The 20,310-nt window shown below is 42.4% G+C and overlaps 1 protein-coding gene across 5 annotated transcripts in view; it reads right to left on the bottom strand.

Annotated features, from left to right (window-relative positions):
* Window positions 1-1,330: 1,330 nt before the first annotated feature.
* Window positions 1,331-20,310, bottom strand: part of sik3 (SIK family kinase 3) — a 41,293-nt gene continuing 22,313 nt past the window's right edge. For 2 of the 5 annotated variants that reach the window (XM_051957794.1, XM_022205801.2), the window contains 13 exons: window positions 20,210-20,283; window positions 19,123-19,257; window positions 17,647-17,788; window positions 12,880-12,999; window positions 10,876-10,934; window positions 10,610-10,719; window positions 9,770-9,939; window positions 9,397-9,524; window positions 7,857-8,626; window positions 7,522-7,676; window positions 6,220-6,349; window positions 6,003-6,129; window positions 1,331-4,815 (listed from right to left, as the gene is read on the bottom strand). In XM_051957794.1, coding sequence (XP_051813754.1) covers window positions 6,008-6,129; window positions 6,220-6,349; window positions 7,522-7,676; window positions 7,857-8,626; window positions 9,397-9,524; window positions 9,770-9,939; window positions 10,610-10,719; window positions 10,876-10,934; window positions 12,880-12,999; window positions 17,647-17,788; window positions 19,123-19,257; window positions 20,210-20,283 — 2,115 coding nt within the window. In that variant the 3' untranslated portion in view covers window positions 1,331-4,815; window positions 6,003-6,007. Of the gene's footprint in view, window positions 4,816-5,981; window positions 6,130-6,219; window positions 6,350-7,521; window positions 7,677-7,856; window positions 8,627-9,396; window positions 9,525-9,769; window positions 9,940-10,609; window positions 10,720-10,875; window positions 10,935-12,879; window positions 13,000-17,646; window positions 17,789-19,122; window positions 19,258-20,209; window positions 20,284-20,310 lie in introns of all 5 variants that reach the window. The other 3 variants (XM_051957792.1, XM_051957793.1, XM_051957795.1) reach the window with 3 other exon arrangements.

Genomic DNA, 20,310 nt, shown 5'->3' with positions numbered 1-20,310 from the left:
AATTAATGAGTGAATTTGTGATGTCACAATGACCTTTGGCCACCAAATGCAATCCTTTCATCCCTGAGTCAACGTGAACATTGATGCTAAATAGGGATGTCCGATATTGGCTTTTTTTTTTTTTTTTGCCAATAACCAATATGCCTGTATTGTCCAACTCTTAATTTCTGATTCCGATATCAAACGATACCGATATATGTGGGCTATTTAACTAATTTTAGGTAACATAACAAATCTCCCGTCGTGGAATTAACACACCATGCCTCATTTTATTGTGATGCCCCATTGGATGCATTCTCAAATGCAACAAGGCTTTCCAAATGTCAACATTGTCTGAGCAAAATAAGAAAAATAGCTTCAACTTAAGTTATGGAAAAAAAATACCATATTTATCCTTTCTTTTTTACCGTCTCAAGCAATAGTTCACTCTCCTTTCCTCTGAGTCCACAAAATGCTGGCAAAATCCAAGAATTATTTTATTGGATTTCAAACAAACCTATAACGATATTAACCGATATTACATTTTTATGCCAATAACAGCCCACCGATATTACTGGACATCCCTAATGATAAATTTGAAGAACTTTCCTCTACATATTCAAGACAATGGGATGGATTGCCACATGAACACATGATGCCCTCAGCTGTGGCTATAGCTGGCTTAGAAGTATAAAAAGGTTTTATGGTATGAGGACACAAATATAGGTAAGCATTTTGTCTTGTGAACACCAGGCAATGCCTATCATCTACCAATACTGCTGAAGCATGGCAGTGGCAGCATCATTCTATTGGGTGCTTCTCAGTGAAAAGGACAAGGAGACAATAGGAGGAACAATGAATGCAGCCAAATACAGGGATGTCCACAAATAAAGCCTGCTCTACAGTGAACAGGAAGTGACACTGGAGAGACCCACCTTAGAGCACAACAATGAGCAACAACAAACTGGCAAAAAAACACTGGAGTGTCCTTGAGTAAACCGAGACTTAACCCCATAAAAAAAAAATCTGTGGAGAGATCTAAAAATGGTTGGAAATGCATGTTCCATCCAACCTGACAGAATCCGACTGGTTATGCCAGGAATACTGTGATAAACTGCCCAAAAGATTCATCCAAGAAAACTCAATTGCTGCTAGTGTCTTTTACAAAGTACTAAACAGATTAGGAATATAAAAGATTTAAAGATTATAATATATATGCAAAAATTTGTTGTGGATTAATAGGCCCAAAAAAAATCTACATTTTATCCCCATTAAGTCCAATAAATTCATTAATGTGGTCTGAACACTGTCTGAAATGGCAGCAGCACGTAAGACAAAGACACACGAGTCAAACTTTTTAAATTATTTCTTTATTTATATATATTTATTTATTCATCTCAGTTTGGTTGATATTCTTTTTAATCGTTGCACTTTAGTATTTTTGTACTCAACAGAAATGAACATAAAAACAACAACAAAAAAGAGACAAAAAATAAAAAATGAACCAATAGAAAACAAAATAAACCTAAGAAACAGGAGTGGAGCAGAGAGCTGGCTTGCTGGGATGGAGAGAAAAGATAGAAGTCAGGGATGGAAGAGTTAAGACAGAAAAAATAGGGAGGGAAAGAGGGGGTCAATCTGATCAGGCAGAAGATGTGTGTGAAGCAGCTCTCTCTGTTACTTCTGAATCATGTGCAGTGCTTTCCATTCCCTTCAGCCGTCCCTTTTTGTGTCGATCTGCTCCCCCTCCACACACACACATCTGAAACAATAACTGTGGCATCGGTCACAACATTACAGTAGACAAGGTGGAGCCTCATACTGTTGTGGGACAACAGGCTTACAATGTCTTCCATTCCAATCATTTCCCTCCATTATACCTGACAAGTCCTCATCCTTTCTCTTTCAGTTCTTAGTTTTGGCTTGAGGAGAAAAAAAAAACAACAGGGAGGCAGATCTGAAAGAGGAATGAATGCGAACCAGAGGGAGAACCGAGTTAGAATGGAAGAGATGGAGCAGAGAACACATCAGATCAAAGCCCGCTGTCACTATTTACCCGATACAAACTCTTGTTTGAGAGATTCCAATTTACTGCAAAAAAACCCAAAAACCTCACCACAATGAGTCTGAATGAGAGTGAATGTTGGTAAACAGGATGTGACATGCTGCAAATGGAAAGCACAAGTGCTGCATGACACCATCTACAGCTCTCAGGTGTATATAGCATACAGTATGTCGACCGTGCATCCAGGTTTTGTGATATCTGACCTGTATAAACACATACAAGTGGAGCTTTATTCTTCGCACCACAGTCTTTAGCTGGCCCATTATTGATTCAATTTCCAGGAGTATCGTATATGGGAGGATAGATAGAGGTCGAACAATAAAGTAAATTAAAAAAAAAAAAAAAAAAAACGGGGAGCAAAAAGGGAGGTTCAGTCCTCTACTGTGGTCCCCAGTGTGCTGTAGCCTCCATCTGGCTGTGCTGTGTGATTCAGCAGAGGGCACAGACCTTGGGAGACTTGTTTAAGACGGGCATAAAACTTGCCCTGCTCTGACCACAACCTTGCATTCCTTTGTTGTTGAAGGATTCAAATAATCCATTCCTACGGTCACCTCCTGAAATGTTTCCCTTTTACAGTTTGGAGGCGTTTCCAGGTGTATCCAACCATGACAGGATCCTTAAACTGTTCATGAAACGCAGCCATCGCCTCCTCCCATCTTCCACTCCGGGCTTAAACAAAACGAGGCAGATAAGTTAAAGAAAACCAAAAGAAAGGGGGGGGGGGGGGGGGGGGTAGCTGAAGGTGTAGGTTCCTCCTTGGTTGCCATAGTAACAAGGATAGCTTGGGATTAGGAGGAGGAGGGGAGGCCATGTCCGTAAGGCGCCATCAGATCAGAAGCCGATGTAGTAAAAGATGGTGGGAGGATCACAGCAGACAGGTAGGGCAGCAAGAGGGAGAAAAAGAGCTGGGTTTGTCCGTCTCCACACTTGTGATGTTTAGGATGATATGTCAGCTATTTTACAAGTTATTCCCTCGTTTTTTGTCTTTTTTTTGTTTAGTTTTTTATAGAGTGTCAAGTCTCTGTAGCACCCAAACCAACCCAGACAAAGCCCGAAGCCTGACCCTGTATAGCCTGCCACAACTACCCCAGTAACAGAAAACAGGCCCAACATCAACAAGAATGACAGTCACAACAACATCAATTGAAATGATACTTTAAAAAGCAACACAAAATAATTACTCTCCTCTTATTCAAGTGTCTTGATATAATAATATTAAAACAAATAAGAACAATCGTTTTTACGACACAGAAAGAGCAGTCTCTCTTCTCTCTGTCCTCTTTTGGCTAGAAATCTCAAGATTCATAAAATGAAAGTGAAAACATTTCGAAGACATCCAAAAATACAAATGATAAACAATACCAATATAAAAAGCCTCCCCAACAACATCTAAAAACAAAAACAGAACCAAAAGAAAACAAACAAACAATTGATACAGAAATTGCAATAGCGTTCTATACATGGCATCACTGTACAAGGAAAGGAGCAAATGTCTGGTAAAACTACCCACAATGCAATACACTGTCACTGACATGGGAAAGGAGGATGGAGAACACAAGATAGGGAAGTTTAGGGTTGGAGGAGATGGGGAGGGTGGAATTGGAAAGCAGGGAAACAGTGTGGAAGAGAGCAAGGAACTGCGAGGAAGGGTGGAAACAGACGAAGGACAGCTTGAACCGAAAGTGCAGAATTACTTAAGTAATTTAAGAAGAATGTTGTCTTCCTTGCAACACAAAACCGTTTTCCTTTAATAATAATAATATTCATTATAATAAAATTTCTTTTACAGAAAACAGTAATAACAATAAGAGTAACAATATTGACCATAATGCCTACATGGACATTAGCCATAAAAATGAATTTTAAAATAAAACAAAACAAAGAAAATGAATGCCAGAGCAAAAGAAAAAAAAAGAAAAGAAAAAAAGAGAGCTGGTTTGTCCTGTGCGATGTCACTGAGCTCCATCTTTGGATAGAGCGGTTTTGTTGCTCGGTTGGAGCCTGACCCAAAACACCCGCCACCCGGCCCGAAAGGCGCCACCGCTGCTGAGATTTCAGCCCGCTCCGGAATGATCTGCTGCAGGACAGCAGGACGGGGGAGAGAGCGAGGAGCAGACTGAACTCCGTAGACACCACTCCCCCTCGGCTCACTCCTTTCTTCTCAGTCACGCGCACAGTCACGCATACACACTCACACCTAATGTGAATACTTTGGGTTTGTGGCAGCAGTGTGTATGTTTCTTCGTGTTGTTGGACTCCATGTTCTTGCAAGTATTACCGTATCAATGCATTGGCCAGTCAGGCACATGATGAAGTATGCCAACAGTTAGGGTGAGAAGGGGAGCTTTAGGTCAGGGCTGCGGGTGGGAGTGGGGGTGGGAGGGGTGGTCCGGGTTTGCAGAGGGAGGAGGTGAGGGGGGTCGAGCCGAAAGAGGGAGGAGTGGAACCCCAGTCTACCCGCGATGGGAGGTGAAAAGACGAGACAACCGGCGGCAATGAGTGCCGGATGTCTGTGCAGAAAATGCTGGCACTTTGACCTTTGAATCCCCGAGGCCCCACCTGTGACCCCCATCCCCTCTAAAGTCTACACCCACCCACACTCCCCCTCTCTCGCGCAGACTGCCCTCCCAGGGACAGATGGAGACAGACAGATGGACAGAGAGCGCCCCTGCTTGGGCAGACGACGGTGGTTTGGCGTGATGCTGCTCAACTCAAGTCAACACAACTCAGGATGGCTGATATGGACCGATGTACACAGGAAACACCCGTTCCTACAGCAGCACAGAGGGAAAGAACCAGCGGTTAATATTTCAGTGCATCCTTTTGCCTCTACCATCATGACTACACCTGGAAAAATGACCTCTGAGTAATTGTAAAATGAATCGTGAGTCATAACAAACTTGACTTCTTTACTGTGGCTCTGGATACACATTACAGAGTGAAAACGGCAACAAAAACAGAATAAAACAACATAAATACATGTAAAATCAATCCTTTTAACTTAACCAGTAAGTCTAAGAATCAAGTTAATTGCTCATGGCATTGCTTCTTTGGCATTTAGAAAGTAAAGATCCGTGCATCCACAAAAGCGTGTACGTGTAAAGCTAAACATCAAAATAGCGGAGAGTCAGTGACAACTGTCAACAGACAACTTCAAAATAAAGGCTTTTTCAAAATAAAAGTAAATTGATAATTGTGCCTTATGGTCAACACCTCATGGACATGAAATGAGATAATTTAACTCCTGCAACAGGGCGAAACAGATGAACATCGGCATTGTTAGAACAAGTTGTAAAAACAGTGCAACATATTCTGCCGTCTTTTTGTAAAATGACTCCTACATGTATGAAAGTCACTGGTATTTGTGGCTTTTATGAAGAACTGATCAATGTCACGATGCACGTAATGGCTTTGTTCACATTTATGACTTATGGTGAAAATCGACTCACATTAACGTGTAGGAACCAAACTCTGACATAAGTTGAGGACCTCCTGTACTTTATTTTCATTTGAACAGTCTTTGGGAGTCTTAATCAGCTGATTGTTGCCTAAAAGCCCAATCTCCCACATCAGAAGTTTATGTAGTGAAAGCAAATATGAAAAGGTAAAAGCGGTTTAACACTGTTCTAAAACACTGGAGTAAACAGAAACTGTTAAAATGAACAAACATGATAACAAATGTTACGTAAAGCATAAATACAGGGTCAACAGTACTTACTAAATAATTATAACAGAGTTTATGAAAACTACTTTTACAAAGAATTTGTACGTTGATGTGGAGCTAACAGGTGGCAATCCACTAATTTGGGATTAAATGGATTCTGAGATCACACAGGTCCTAAAATGGGAAAACTCTTCAATTTGTCTAAGTGAAAATCTTTTGAACACAGTTTGGAAATATTCCTGTATATAGTACGATTAATTCTTAGTATCAAACCTTTGCTGTTGGGGTGTGTACCTGTGCTAGACCCCAGCCTGCTCCATGCTGTACTGCAGGTCAGGGGGCTTGTAGCTGAGGAGCATGTCACTGGTGCAGGAGGAGGGGTAGCAGGCAGCCGCATGGAGCTCCCCCTCGACATCACACACTGCATGAAATAAACATATCTTTTAGTGGTGTGGACAACAAGACAAACAATAACAAAAATCACATAGTAAATGTACGTCTCAATCCTGACCTGACTCTTCCCGCTGGTGCAACTGCTGGCTTCCCGTCAGTGACGTCTGGCTGAGAATGTCGGACATGCGTGCGGAGCTGAGGGCCTTCCCAGCCAACAGGCTCATCCCAGACATGGGCTCTGCCTGATCCTGAGTGTGAAGTGAAAAGTTTTAGATGCAGAAAATATCCTCACAAACCCCCACAGGCCTGTCAGATGACTCACTTTAAATTGAATTGTATTTAACACATAGTTATTGGTGAATATGGTTACGATATTTTCTCATTCAGTTGAACTCCCAATGTTCATGTCAGTTTGGTAAGAGCATGTTAAGAAATGTTGATCCTTACTGCTAAATATTTCCCCCATTTGCTGTACTTTGGGCTAATAATTTGTAACAGTTTACTCCCACTTTTAGCGAGCAAATTCTGCTGTTTGTCCACTATGTTTTAGCTAACAATTTCATTCATCTGATACTCTGAGGTAACAATCTGAACTGTTAGTCAAACTTCTAGATAACACTATCAACCTTTTATTCACCTTTTTATCAGCACTGATCTATTTTTATTTTTTTATTTATGGGGTTTTTTCAGCTGTCTATTTCTAGTGGTTATTCATTACAATTCCAGTTTCATTTATCAGACGCTTTAATCCAAAGTGATGCACTTCTGAGAGTAGACACAACACGAGCAAGGATATAGTCGGGAGAAAATTGTTCTCATTATTTTCAGTTAACCGTTTAGATAACTTTTCTGCTCAAACTTGTCAACATCTGCTCGATTTTTAATTGAACTGCAATTTCTGCAGTTTATTTTTTCAGAGGCGTTGAGCTCATCTCTCCATGTGCTGCCTGGCTACTGCAGAAGTACCTCTGGTTGGGAATCACTGCATGAAGTCATCCAACTAATTGGATTTTCTCCAGTACTGCACTGGCAAGGAAGATGAGCTGATACATCATACTCTCCAATGTACACCAAGCCAATATTAACATGCCATGCAAATGTGAAATTGTTCCTGCCAGCCCTTTGGCATGGTGTCCAACTGAGAGTCCACTGAAAAGCCCAGCTTAAATAGTCATTTTTTATGCTATGAGCGGGACAACTATAAAGTTAAATCTGAATCCAGTCTTGTGGACAATTTGACTTTTTTGTTGATTGTTTAGTGGGGAATGATCTGTACTGTTTAAGTCCCTCAGCACAGTAACAAAAATGTTACGTGTTAACAAATAATACATGCTAATATTTAAAATTCAACTGGCTATTTGAATACATTCCCCTTGTGCTCAGCGTAACCTGCATAAAGTAGCAGCTTAACTTTACTCACATAGGCATCATCACAGGTCTGGATGGTGTGGTGACGCTGTAGCTGTCCTCTAGATCTATAGGCTTCCCCCTGGGGACCTCGTGAATAGCCAACACCATTATGGTCGGGCACCTCCATGGCCTGTCCTGGAGGCCTGCACTCCACATGCTCTGATTCTGAAAAAAGATTTGATATATGCACACAACATGTATTGAACTCTGAAGGAGGGGAAAACCACAAATTGATCTGAATCTGTTATTTTTTTAAGGTAAGCTAAAATATTTCAGTCAGGACAGACAGTGGACTCAGAGTTACTCTTCCAAGTGGAGGTCAACAGCTGCATGAACAGGCCTCACCTCTAGTTGCTGGGGCAGTCCTGATGTAGTTGGCATGCCTGTGTGTGGGAGAGCTGTATGGTGGAGTGCCTCCTCGAGGAGGCCCCAGGAGCTCATGTCCTTCTCCTGCCTTGGCCAGAAGCCCCTCGTGCGGGTGGTGGTAGCCAGCCGGAACCTCATCCTCCTCCATGCTCTCTGAGTGAGGTAAGCTGGGGCAAGGCGCCTGGGGCGGGTGCTGCTGCGGCTGAACCTCCGGGGGTCGGATTTGGAGGAGGTGGTGGTAGTGTTGCCCTCCAGAGGCACCTTGAGGCGCTGGTGGCTCCAAGCTCTCCCCTTGGCTCAGCTGGCGGAGAAGCAGCATATCACCATACTCTTGCGGGGCACCGCTGGGTGGTGTAGGGGGTGCTGGGCATGGCCGGGGGCTCTGTCTCTTCAACAGGGCAGCCAGGTCTTGGGGGGGCAACCTGGGATCGGCATGGCCTGTTAAAGAGTGGCGGGGAGACAGGAGGCCCTGTAGGGTGGGAGTGACGTGCTGTTGCGGGGGGCGGTAGTCCAAAGGAGTTGGGGAGAGCAGGGCCTGCTGTAGTGTAGAGGGAGCGCCATAGCTGCTGGTGCCCACCGCCCCACTCTGGTAACCCTCCAGGCCAGGGACTTTAAGCGAGGCTCCCTGCAGGTAGGGACTGTAGGAGCCGACCACTCCAGAGGTGCCCCGGGAAGCAGCGTCACCAGAGAACAGATGGGGATTGAACTGGGCCTGATCGTAGCCCGATGTAAAGCGGCCAAGGCTGCGACTGAATAGGAGGGAACGCAGAGGATAATTAGCTGCCTGCTGTCCAACCACAACATGCTCCCTATCATCTTAACACAGTTTAAATACTTCACCTAGCTTTCAACAATCTACAGACAGCCTAGCAAACACTTCAGTCTGGTCTAGGTTCAAGTATTCACTGAGAGTTCTAAAGACATTTCCAAGGATACAAATTGAATAGGTGTGTATTGTATAATCACTGCATGTTCTCTCAGTGAAGGCAGTCCTGGCTACAAGAGACTGTTTATGGGATTATGATGTCAGGGGTCACAGGATGACTGATCTCATACTCGAGCTGTTGGGACACTTACATCCAGACACTCACCCAGATACACTGAGGTGCAGAATGTTTTTGAGGATGTCCTCTCAGCAAAGTCGATGAGCGCTGTCCATTAATTTTCACTACTGTTAAACAATGTTCTGGTTCTCACACATGCTCATTTACACTTATAATACCTGGCCTGAGCAACAGTATTAATATCTGACGTTTCAAAATACAGCTTTTTGGAAAAATCAGTGAATGTGGCAGAAATACAGAACGAGAACAAAAAAAATGAGTAACATACAATGATAAACACAAACAATACAATCACAATGAATGTGTCAGTTCTTGGGGGGGGGGGGGGGGGGGGGTCGTCATGCAGAGTGATGAAGCAAAAATTAAACTAAAAGGCGGGAGATGAAGACACAGAAACAGTCCATTGGTATTGTTGGCAGCCATCTCGGGGCGTGGTGGCAGGATGTGGGGGTCACCTGTGCGTCTCGGCGTTGTCTGCGCTGAGCTGCTTCCCGAGGACTCTGTGTCCTCCTGGCGTGGACAAAAAGCTGCCCTGTCTCTGTGCCCCACCTCCAAGCTCCACTTCCTGCACCTGAATAGTCACCTGCATCATCAATGTCAGAGTAATACCTCATTACTAACAATTAATACATTACGTGGCCACTATAGTCATAACCCGTAAAAATTTACTCAGATTGAGACATCACATTGCATAGCGCTTTAATGTCTGACTAAAATGTCAACACACACCGCTCGGATTTAACCTTCAGTCAGGGAGAAATTCATTTAATCAATACACCTAACCATCAGCAGACATAAAAATAAATCTGATTGGCTCTTCTCAGTCACCTGCTGTTGTTGAGGTACACCCTGTGCCAATGGGACAGCGGGGCGGGCAGATGCTGCTTGCGGATTGGTTGGCAGAGACACTCGAGGCAGGCCAGTAGGAGGTGGGCTGCCACTCTGACCCTGGTACATTGCTGGAGCACCGTGCTGGTACTGCACTGATGACTGACCTCCTAAAGGGGCAAAGGAGTCATGAAGTTCAAGTCTTGCGTGGACTGGACTTTATGAACTCTGGATTCTTTTTTTGTAATAAATTATCCTCATTTTAGATGGTCTTTGTTCCATTTAAGCTTCCTTGCATGTGTGCCAATAAACTAATATCTTTCACCTAACTGTTAGATTTGGTCTAGACTGGCACTCCAGCCTATGGCACAATGAGTGAATAAAAACAGCTGTTATCTCAACATGCTAATCACAGGTTATTGTGCTCTTGACAACTGAGGTGTTTACTCACCTGCAGCACCTGGCTGTATTTGAAAAAAACATTATCAATGAGTCTGGAAAAACTATGTCTTTTAAAAAATAAACACGTCAGTGTTTGTCTACAGACAACAAAAGGCTGCGACTAATAAATAGTTAAACACATTAAATATAAATCCTGGATATATTAGATACTTGATGCAATTACTCATGTGGTCACTTACCAATAAAAAAGAAATGCAAGGCTAAAATGTGATTGGACAGCTAAAGCTAGACTGTGAAAAGCGCAATGAGCTATGCATAATATCCGTTAGCTGATAATGAACGGTAGCAAGTTGATCATTGCATTTCTGCTTAGTCACTGCACCTACACCAATAACAATGTATCAAGCATTTAAGCACTCTAGCTGTGGAATTACTAACCATGCCCTTGCATTATGCCTGCAGAGCCAGGCGGAGGACTCTGATTGGGCTGTCTGAAGAGGTGGTTGCTGGGATGTGTTGGCGGAGGGCTGGAGGGCTGGATACGCAACCTGAGGGAGGACAGGACAGAGTAGGAGAGGAGAAGAGAGAGATACGACAATGATGTAACACTTCAGTCGATAGCGCTGCACCACAGTATCAGGTTCATTGTTCACCGTTCAATAGCTGATGAGTAATAGAGTGAGTGTGTGTTTGTGTGTGTTCACCTCTGGAGCTGGTGGGTTAGATGACTGGGCTGGCTCTCTCCATGGCCTAAAGAAAGACCCTGCAGGTAAAGAGAAACCAAACTTGACTCAAGGCGTGAATATAACATAATCATGAGGCTACATCCGTGAGATCGTACGAGTGCTGATATGAAAAAGGCTTTTCCCAAAGATACGAATTGAAATGAAGAGACAAATGAAGTCACAATGCAGGATATCCAAGCCTCAGGTGAATTAAATCAATAGCACTTTCTGTACAGCTTATGGAGTGGAAAGTGGTGTAATTCTGACAGGTGGCTGCTACAAAGACTCTTGTTTTTGACCGTTCTGCATCGATTTCCAAATGCCAAAAAAATGACTTTGTTGTAATGTTAGTCATGTTGACAGAACGAGAAAAGCTGAACTCAGCTGCAGAGCACCAGTGTAGCACATGGACAGAGCAGAGTTATCTTGTAGTTTATCTTTAAAAATGGCAAAGATCTGGGCACATTTTGAATCTAATGTCTTACTAATTACAGTTTACGACAAGGCTTTGTGAATACTAAATAGCACATCGCATACAGACTGACTGTGTCCTCAGCTTAATTTACAATTACATTTTATGTTATTTTTATACACAAAGAAGACCGTAAGATGCTTCCAAGTCAATGCAGTAAATTCAAATAACCTGAAAAAAGCTGAAACTTCTCACATCATCACTGCCTCTCCTGTCAGACAATGACTCTTATTAATAGAGTTAAGTTCACATTTGAACTGATACCAGTCCCTGGAATTTGGTACAGGTATTTTTTGGTACTTTTATTTCTGTAATAGAATAATGTCATTTTTGTTATGTGTCTTATTTGACACACTAAGACATTTTTAAAATTGCTAAATTATACAGTATAAAAAGTGTTGCACTGCAAGTATTTTAAATGCCAAGTATTTTTAGACAAATAACTAACAACTATAAGAGGTGGCCTTGGTGGTAACCTGGTATAGTGTGCCTTCATTCTACATCAGAGAGAGCAACCCTGTGTCTGTTGCATGTGTGAGAATTAACATTACCGGTACATAACCACCGTAACACTAACAGAGGTATCGAGCTATAGTTATCAGCCATACAGTGTCTAGAAATAAATTTCAGTATAGAGGCTATCTAAATGGTTTGAAAAGGATATAAAGGTATGGCTCATGCAATGCTGCGACAGTGTCTCTCCTCGTCACTGCAGAGGTGGACAGTAAAGGCTTGTTAGCAGCTATGAGCCAGGCTATGCTAAAGACTTTAAGTCTAAAACCAGGCCTTGCATGCTTGCTAATAACTTGACTGAAGACTTGGGTCACCTAAACTGACAGCAGTGTGTGAAGTACATACACTGAAAAAACAATCGTTCCTCCTGTGCATGTTTTAATTCTGTGTGCATGTAGAGGGACTGAGTATGAGTGGGGTGCAGTATGTTGTGGTCAATATTGATACTGTGGTAGCCCGCCACAAATAAATCAATGCTCAGGAAACACTAGTGTCCATACATGCAAGCTGCTTTACACTTGCCACTGACTTAATATGGGGAACTTAACAGCGGTGATGTACACTCGCTCGCTTATCACCTAGATGTGCTCTCAGGTACTGAAAATTTGTAACACTTTAGGCAATTTGAAATGGTATATGGCAACATAATTCAATTGGTACCTTTGAAAGTACCAAGCTCAGTATGCAACCCCACTCATAAAGACCAGTTAACATCCCCCTTATTTAAAATCATGAATTGTTTAAAATCAAGACCGAAATCTTCAAATGCAGTCAAATGACCACACCAAGAATCAGAACTGATACCAGGATAATCCAATATAATTCCTGGATAATGTAAGCGAAAGGTTTTGTACTTTAGTTTTACAGCTTCAAATATCAAAATGCTGAAATCATTGTAGACAAATGGTGTTGCTCTAACATTATATTACCACAATGGGCAGAGTACAGGTTTGGCTTGCATTGCAAACTTTATGCAAGCATTTGTCAGCTTCAAATACCTGGATTTGCTGGTGGAGGATTTGTTGCTCTTGCTGGTAGAGGATATGCTGTTGCTGGGTGTGCTCCAGGAATCGCTCATCCTGCTGGGCAGCGTACATTTTCTGGAGCTGCTCACACTCCTGTTGGACACACAGATATGTGCTCCAATTATTAAATATTCAAGCTAACAAAGAAAGTAATTACCCTTAAAAAAAGAACCAGCTGCTCTATGTAATTAGCTCATGTTGTTTCGTGTTCAGAGGCAATAATTTCATCTACTTTACTATTTACAGTGGAGGCAAGTCTAGCAACTTTGTAAATCTTAAAATCTGTAATCATCAAAAGGCGGAAACAACACAGTCACATTATACAATTTAGACAATTCATTGGCTAACAATACTTGTATTTACTTAATAAAACTAATTGTGCTCCAAATGCTAAAGGAACATCTTTTCACAGAATACAAGCCTCAATCAATTTCCTGCTTCATGTTAGCTGTGGAAACTTCCAAACTCTTGAAAACAATAGATTCATTTTGATATGTTTGTTTCCAATTGTGCAATCTGCATACTCTTTGTAGTCAAAATCATATTGTTCCAGGGGTTCAGGTCATGTGCATGTGTGTTTTTCCTCTAACCTTATTAAGCTGTTTGACACTTGAGAGTAATGATAATCCCAGTGTTTCCCCTCCCATATAACCAGCGAGGCGGCCCGCCTCGTCGGTATAGGCCACCGCCTCATTAAAATTCTGCCGACACTGCCGCCTCACTAGTCCGCGGCAAAAAAAAAAAAAAAAAAAAAAAAGTGCAGTGCAAACCCCCCCCCCCCATCAACAACTTTCAGCTGAAAGTGACCCCACCACCTCACAGCCATTTCAACCCAGGGGAAACACTGTAATCCCAGCATGTCGGTGCATGTCTAAAATGAGGCACCCTCTGTGAATATGATCATTATCCTCGTCCCTACCTACGCCTCCTACTGGGTGAGGTAATCTCACTGCAGGGTCACTGTGAATGATGTGATGTCTCAAGAAGCAGCTTGTGGTTTTCACAGGTCAGAGACTCAGTTTGGTCTCATCTCAAGAAAGTAAGTCAGAATGCTAGGTGTCAGGACTACTGTAAGTCTAAATTGTGTCAGTGTTTAAAAACTACACTTAAACAATTACTAAAGGCAAACAAGAAGAAGATGAATATATGAAAGGAACGGATACATAAAAATCCTGATGCATCTTTCATGTTCATGTATGATCAATTTTTTTGAAGACATTACGAGACATTTCCCCTATTCAAACCCTGTTTGGATGTAGCATTTCTTTTTTGACACTGAAACTGAGCTATCTTTTCTAATTTTACAATTTACATATGGGGTTTATAAACAGCATGTCTACATACATAACATACCATCCAGCACAAAAACAAAAGGGAGCAGGACAATTGCAGGGATCCAGAGTGCCACATTCATAGATCCACATTCAGCGTTAAATCGCGATTGTCTGCTCTAATGCAGCTGAATCTCCGCTCCTTTCTGCTGCTCTGGGGATCGTGAGCTCCCTGCCAGCTGCTCTATTAAGCTGTGCTAGTTACCAGTGCTTTGACTCACAGGTGTTTCTATACTTTGTGGCTGGCCTGCACGATTGAGTCACCGCAGTTTGGTGGTTTTATAGCTGATATTTTATGTTCAAGCTGAGTCCTGCATATTTTACAGAAACTTGTTCAGGGTGTTTTATCTGAGTCATGTTTTTTTTTACTATTTGCCGTATTAGAGGCTGTAATGAATTACAAAATTTGTCTCTTATTGTTTTAATGCCCTATGCATTTTATAGTACAATCTGGCAATGGTGTTTACGTTTATTTGTTACCTTGCACTGGCTTGCTATTTCCTGCCATCACAGTACTATCCTATGTCATTTAATACGACAGATGTAAACAAAATCAGGTGGAGCATCAGGTCACTTTTGGTTTGGGGTGAGTTTTGCATATTATGTCATTTGGTGGGGATAGACCAGCAGCCCTGCATAACTAAGAATGTGCAGTTGACCCCTCAGTCATATATTCCATAATAGTCCCTGCTGTTGTATGCATCCATACTTTCAAACATTTTTCTCTATTTTCCTGCATGTTTGTTTTATCATCAGTTATGGTCAGCATAAATGGAGATCATCTCCAAGAGATCCTGGTTTATATCATGGGGTCTTCTTTATATCAACACAATGCAGAAGTCCAAGTTACACTTATTATTAGGGAAGAAATGAAAGAAATTTGAATGCACCAAAATAATGTTCTGGTACACCCAAATGAAAAAGTTGGCGTCTCAGTGTGAAAAGTTAGCATGGAGCTCTAATTTACGGTTTTGAGCCACAAAGCACCAGCCAAAGATTGTGTTCTAACACCATGGGGAAAAACCTAAAGGCCCATTGCATTTTGTAATGCTTTAAAGTGCCGTAGCAAGTACATTTGTGAATCCACTTCGTGCTATAGTCTCATACAACATTCAAGATTGCTGCTCTAATGCTCCTATCTAAGAAAGTTTGTCCTCTGATCTCACCACACAAACACTTAATTATACATCCTCTTCAAATACTAAAGTAATCTTCTGTACCAGCGTGCTACTTGCATGGCTGGTAACAGCACAGACTTTTGTCATGTAATGCTGTCACTCCATTTTATCTCTAACCTTGTTAACCCAGGCTCTAGCCTTGAACTATCATCCCCATGCTGTTCTCAGGATAAGACCTGATGCGTGATGCTAAGGCTTCAAGGAGCTCTTGATGTCCCGACATTTAGTTAGAGATGAGTAATGGCCCGAAGCTTCCACAGAACAACTGCAGTTTATTTTTAAAATACTGCGACCAGAAAAAAAGAGAGAGAAAGGTAAAAAAAAAAAAGCCTATCTGAAAACTGTCAACAAATCAGAAGTGCTAAGAACAGGCAAGTTGACCAGCCCGAATTCAGGTTTGTCTTCATTAGCATGATACTGTAGCTTGACAGTTGCTGTTGTGCAGTGAAATGGTAGTCGAGAGAGAGGAGAGAGCGTGAGTCAACCAGTAGGGGGGTGGGGGTGGGTCATTACAGTGTTCACATCTAGTGAGTGACAGCTCCTGGGCTATCTGCTGCATCACAGAGTTTTCTTATGCTTGTAAAGCACAGATTTGCAGTGCCAGGGATCTCTGTTTATACTTCCCAATCCCATTTGTATCACGATGTCTGCACTGTTTGCCTTGAGAGCCTAATGTGTTGTATCACTGTTTGTAAGCAACTATAAGCAGTTGAATAGACACAGGGTTGTAGTGGGGGAATGTCTGACATCTCAACACTTAAAGAATTAATTGCTGTCAAATTGACACTGATCAGTAGTAATAATAAAATTAATGTCAGCCCTCTAGGGAAATGTTTTGTTTTTTCCGTACAGACATTGGAGCAAAAAAGAAAAAAAAGAAAAAGACTTTTCTTTTCATAAGCTGGCCCAGCATAAACAGCAGCATTTCAAATACAATTTTCAGTCATTCCCTCTGATGGTGATCCTACCACAAATAAGTAATTCATTTTATTCACATTGTCAGATACTCTACATTCATCTGTATTCAAATGACAAACTGCAATGTCTACTTCTGTGCATATCAAATAGATGTCACTCAGAATAACCAAAGTTGGAGATAATTAAGCATTCCTAATCTTGCAGAAAAATGAAATATCATTATTAAGCTGGTACTTGAATAAAATCTCTTGAATCTCCATGTAGACAAGTGTTTTTACATATTCTCAACATGCCCGAAATATATCTGACACTCTGACTTTGTTTCATACTATGGATTAGAAACAGCACTGGCAGAAATTAAAACACAAAATTTCTGTACCTGCACAACAGTTACTAGCATAGACAAAGAGGTCTGCAATACCTGTTATTTGTCATTTATGCTGAATTAACCACTGATAGTCAAAGTTGACATCTTTGTTCTCTTTACATGGTCACATTATAGATGCAAAAAAAAAAAAAAAAAAAAGGGATGACATGCAGTAATGATATGGACCCATCAGAAGGCCAAACTCCTAGCCTAGCCGCGCTAGACAACCCACGGCAACTAATTTAATTCTCTGCCAGGGTGGGTCTAGTTACCCTCCATAAGGCTCGAGGCTGGATTCTCCTAAAACTGGCCGGACCAATCACCATGAAGTGTAGAGTCAGAAGGCGGGCGTAACTAAGTGACGACAGAGGCGCGACGATTCTGACAGAAACAACCGGAAACAACTAGCCTAGCCGCGCTAGACAACCCACGGCAACAAATTTAATTCTCTGCCAGGGTCGACAACAAAAACGACAACAGTCGTTGAGCTCCATTAGCACCGACTGAATAATCTTTCTGTTAACATGTCTGTAATATATTTGAGCTTCACCCATTGACTGTATAAACAAGCCTTCACCGAACTGCCGTATCCTCTGATTCCCGGCGCTCTAGGAGCCTATTTGTTGCGCTGATTGGTTGTATACCTACCCAATTGCTGCAGAGTGATTTGATAGACAACCTTTTAGCCCACCTCCCTCCCTGTCGAGCGTGCCTAGACCCTTGTGCCGTCAGAAACATGGGTGTAGCATGGCTAGGCTACCAAACTCCATATTTTCAAGCAAAAACCTGTCAGCTGCATTTCTAAAAGTCTCTGTTGTAGCGGTTCTAAAATGCTAAAGCAGAGTGGATGCTACATGTAAATGAAGCAGAACATAGGTGTTTTGAAATGATGATGTAGCCTAAGTTCACCCCTGACATCCGCCAGATATTAAGTAGAACAACATACCTGCTTGAGTTGCTTAATGAGGCTGCTATTCTCTAGATGAGCCTTGAAGGCCTGGATGGTGGCGGCACCGTCAGAGAACCGTCTGACAGGTGAGAAGCGTTCCATGGGGAGATGAAGGGTGTTACAGTCCTTATAGCTGGATCTGAAAGGGGACGACAGGGAACAGACACAAACAAGAGTGCACACGAAGACACACATGCACACAAAGACAGACAACATGACAGATAACACATAAATTGACACACACACACATTCAGTCATACCAGACACAGATGAGACACAGAAACAGACACACGAGAAGCATGAGCCCTTCAAATCCGCTCAAGAGGTGAAAGGTCAATTGTCTCGACAGCAGTAAATATGCAGAAAACATCAAGACCCAAAATCTACACAAATAAAATGTCAAAAGATTCCTGTGAAGCTTATTCTTTAACTGATTTCATCCATCCTACAAATCATGCAGGTAAAAGGGTAGTTAACATATATACATACCATTAGCAGTGGAAGTTCATCAAACGGCAACACAGCTAATATCTGACAGCAAAGAATAACTCTTGACGACTTCTCTCTACAGTAAAGATCTTTCCACAACTTACCACTGATGGCAGATGTTTCTCTCTGTGCACAGCTTAGGAGATTAACTACTTTTTACTGCATAGTAAAGTACAAACAAACAAATACTCCACGTTTTAATGAAAACTATATTATTGGACAGGATGCATATTTCATGGGATTAGATTATATAGCTGTCATTTTCACCAAGAAAAACATTTTCCATAAAAAAATCTGATGGTAGAATCCATTTGCCAGATAGAGTCCCATAATTAAATATACAGCTTCTAGTTTTATTTATGAAATGTAGCTGAGCAGAGCATCCATTCCCTAACAACTGGTTCCATTTAACTACAGTTTCATGCTGCCTTCTGTGTCCAAACAAGAAAAATCACAATAATAAAAGTACACCCAGCGTCTCTACAGACTTTCTAAACTGAGGAGGAAGAGAACAACACTTAAAAGAGACATCTCAATTTACTTCAATGACAACGCTAAACACAGAAATATGGCAGCAAATGGAGAGAAAACACACAAAGGTAGTGATTTAGCTTTGAGGTCTGCTAAATCTGGGGAGCGAACCCATCACATACCTGCCAGGTTTGTGGGTGGAAACATTCGTAATTTGAGTCCTGGTTTACTGGTGATGTGGAGATATGTTTGCCCTGTGCCATGAACTCCATCTCCACCTTCACTTTTAATACTAGAAAATATTCTCCCTCACTGGAGGGTACACAACCTTCACCTGGTGCAAGGCCTTCATCGGCAATGACTTTGAGAGATAAGATGTGTATGCAAGTGAGTATTTGTGTGAGAGAGTGATAAAGAAAGAGTCAGGCTTGATAGGCCCCTTACCTAATGTGTGAGTGTTTGTGTGTGAGTGTAATTGTGCATATACAGCTCGGAGTGGGTGTGTCCCCTCACCGGGTGTGTGTGTCGGGGGCCCAGCCCACCCTCTGGCGGGGGCCCTGGGCCCGCTGTGACTCTGCCGAGGGCTCGCCATGCGACGTGCTCATGAGCGCGTGCGTCGTGTGCCGCTTGGAGCGGTTCGCCAGGTACCTGGGCCGCAGGGAGGGGGTAGGACGGGGGTGAGGGTGGGAGACAGGAAGCAGCGCTGGTCAGCTCTCTGTCCTCATTGGCTAATGGAAATGGGGGGGAAGGCCCACCCCTTCCCACTTCTGCCAATAGGTGCCATCATTCATATCATCTTAGCCAATCAGAAACCATAAAATATAATTACACCACAGATGGAAGTTATAGCTTATGGGTATCCCACAATCCCCCAGCTTTTAATTTAAGGATTGGACTGGTTACTGTTTGTAGTCATTGATTTTGCAAGCTTCAGAGTTAGCAAAGCTGTGTGAGAAAGAGTGAAAAGGACCAGAGAATAATTTGGCACTTAGTGAAATGAAGGAGATAAAGAAGCTCACGGCCGAAGAGTTTTGAGAATTAAGAGGGCTGTGTTTGGTGGCAGGTTCAGTTTGAAACTGTGGCAGAAGGCACTTGCACGATGAAAAGAGGAGAAAAGATGGGACAAGCACCACAGCAGAGTGGCCACCTCCCGTGGGAAAAAAGCAGAGCAGCCTAGAGGCACTCACTCCCAGCAACCCAGGACACCAGCGAAGTCTACAGATTGTGCTGTCTGAAGAGGACCAGTTGGGAAGACCTAACCTGGACTTCTCTAACACCACATCTCAGACTCATGTCTATTCTTACCCTGGTCAAATTTCAACTCCTGTGGAATATCGCTTATTTCAGACAATCATTTTCCCAAATTCTTTCATAAACATGCCTTCATATCTCCAGTGCATGACTCTGGGATTTGCTACGTCAGCCCTACTCACCAGCTGTCAAATCTGACTTTGAAATTAGCTTACTCAAATCCATTACTCAGTACTGATACAGAAACAAATGACCTGTTGTCACAGGCTACAGGACTTCCACAGTTTCCAGTTTAGACAGCACCTCTGTATAGCATACCCCATCACCAAAAACCATCACCATGGGTTACCTCTGTACTGCCTCTTGGTCTGGCTCTCCATCTGAACCCTCCTCATCCACCGGAGCTACTGCAGGAATAGGATGCTGAGAGAGGCAAAGGGTTTACAGGTC

Source organism: Acanthochromis polyacanthus, chromosome 13 (assembly GCF_021347895.1).
Source record: "Acanthochromis polyacanthus isolate Apoly-LR-REF ecotype Palm Island chromosome 13, KAUST_Apoly_ChrSc, whole genome shotgun sequence".
Lineage (NCBI taxonomy): Eukaryota > Metazoa > Chordata > Actinopteri > Pomacentridae > Acanthochromis > Acanthochromis polyacanthus.
This window is presented reverse-complemented; position numbering and strand designations above follow the sequence as displayed.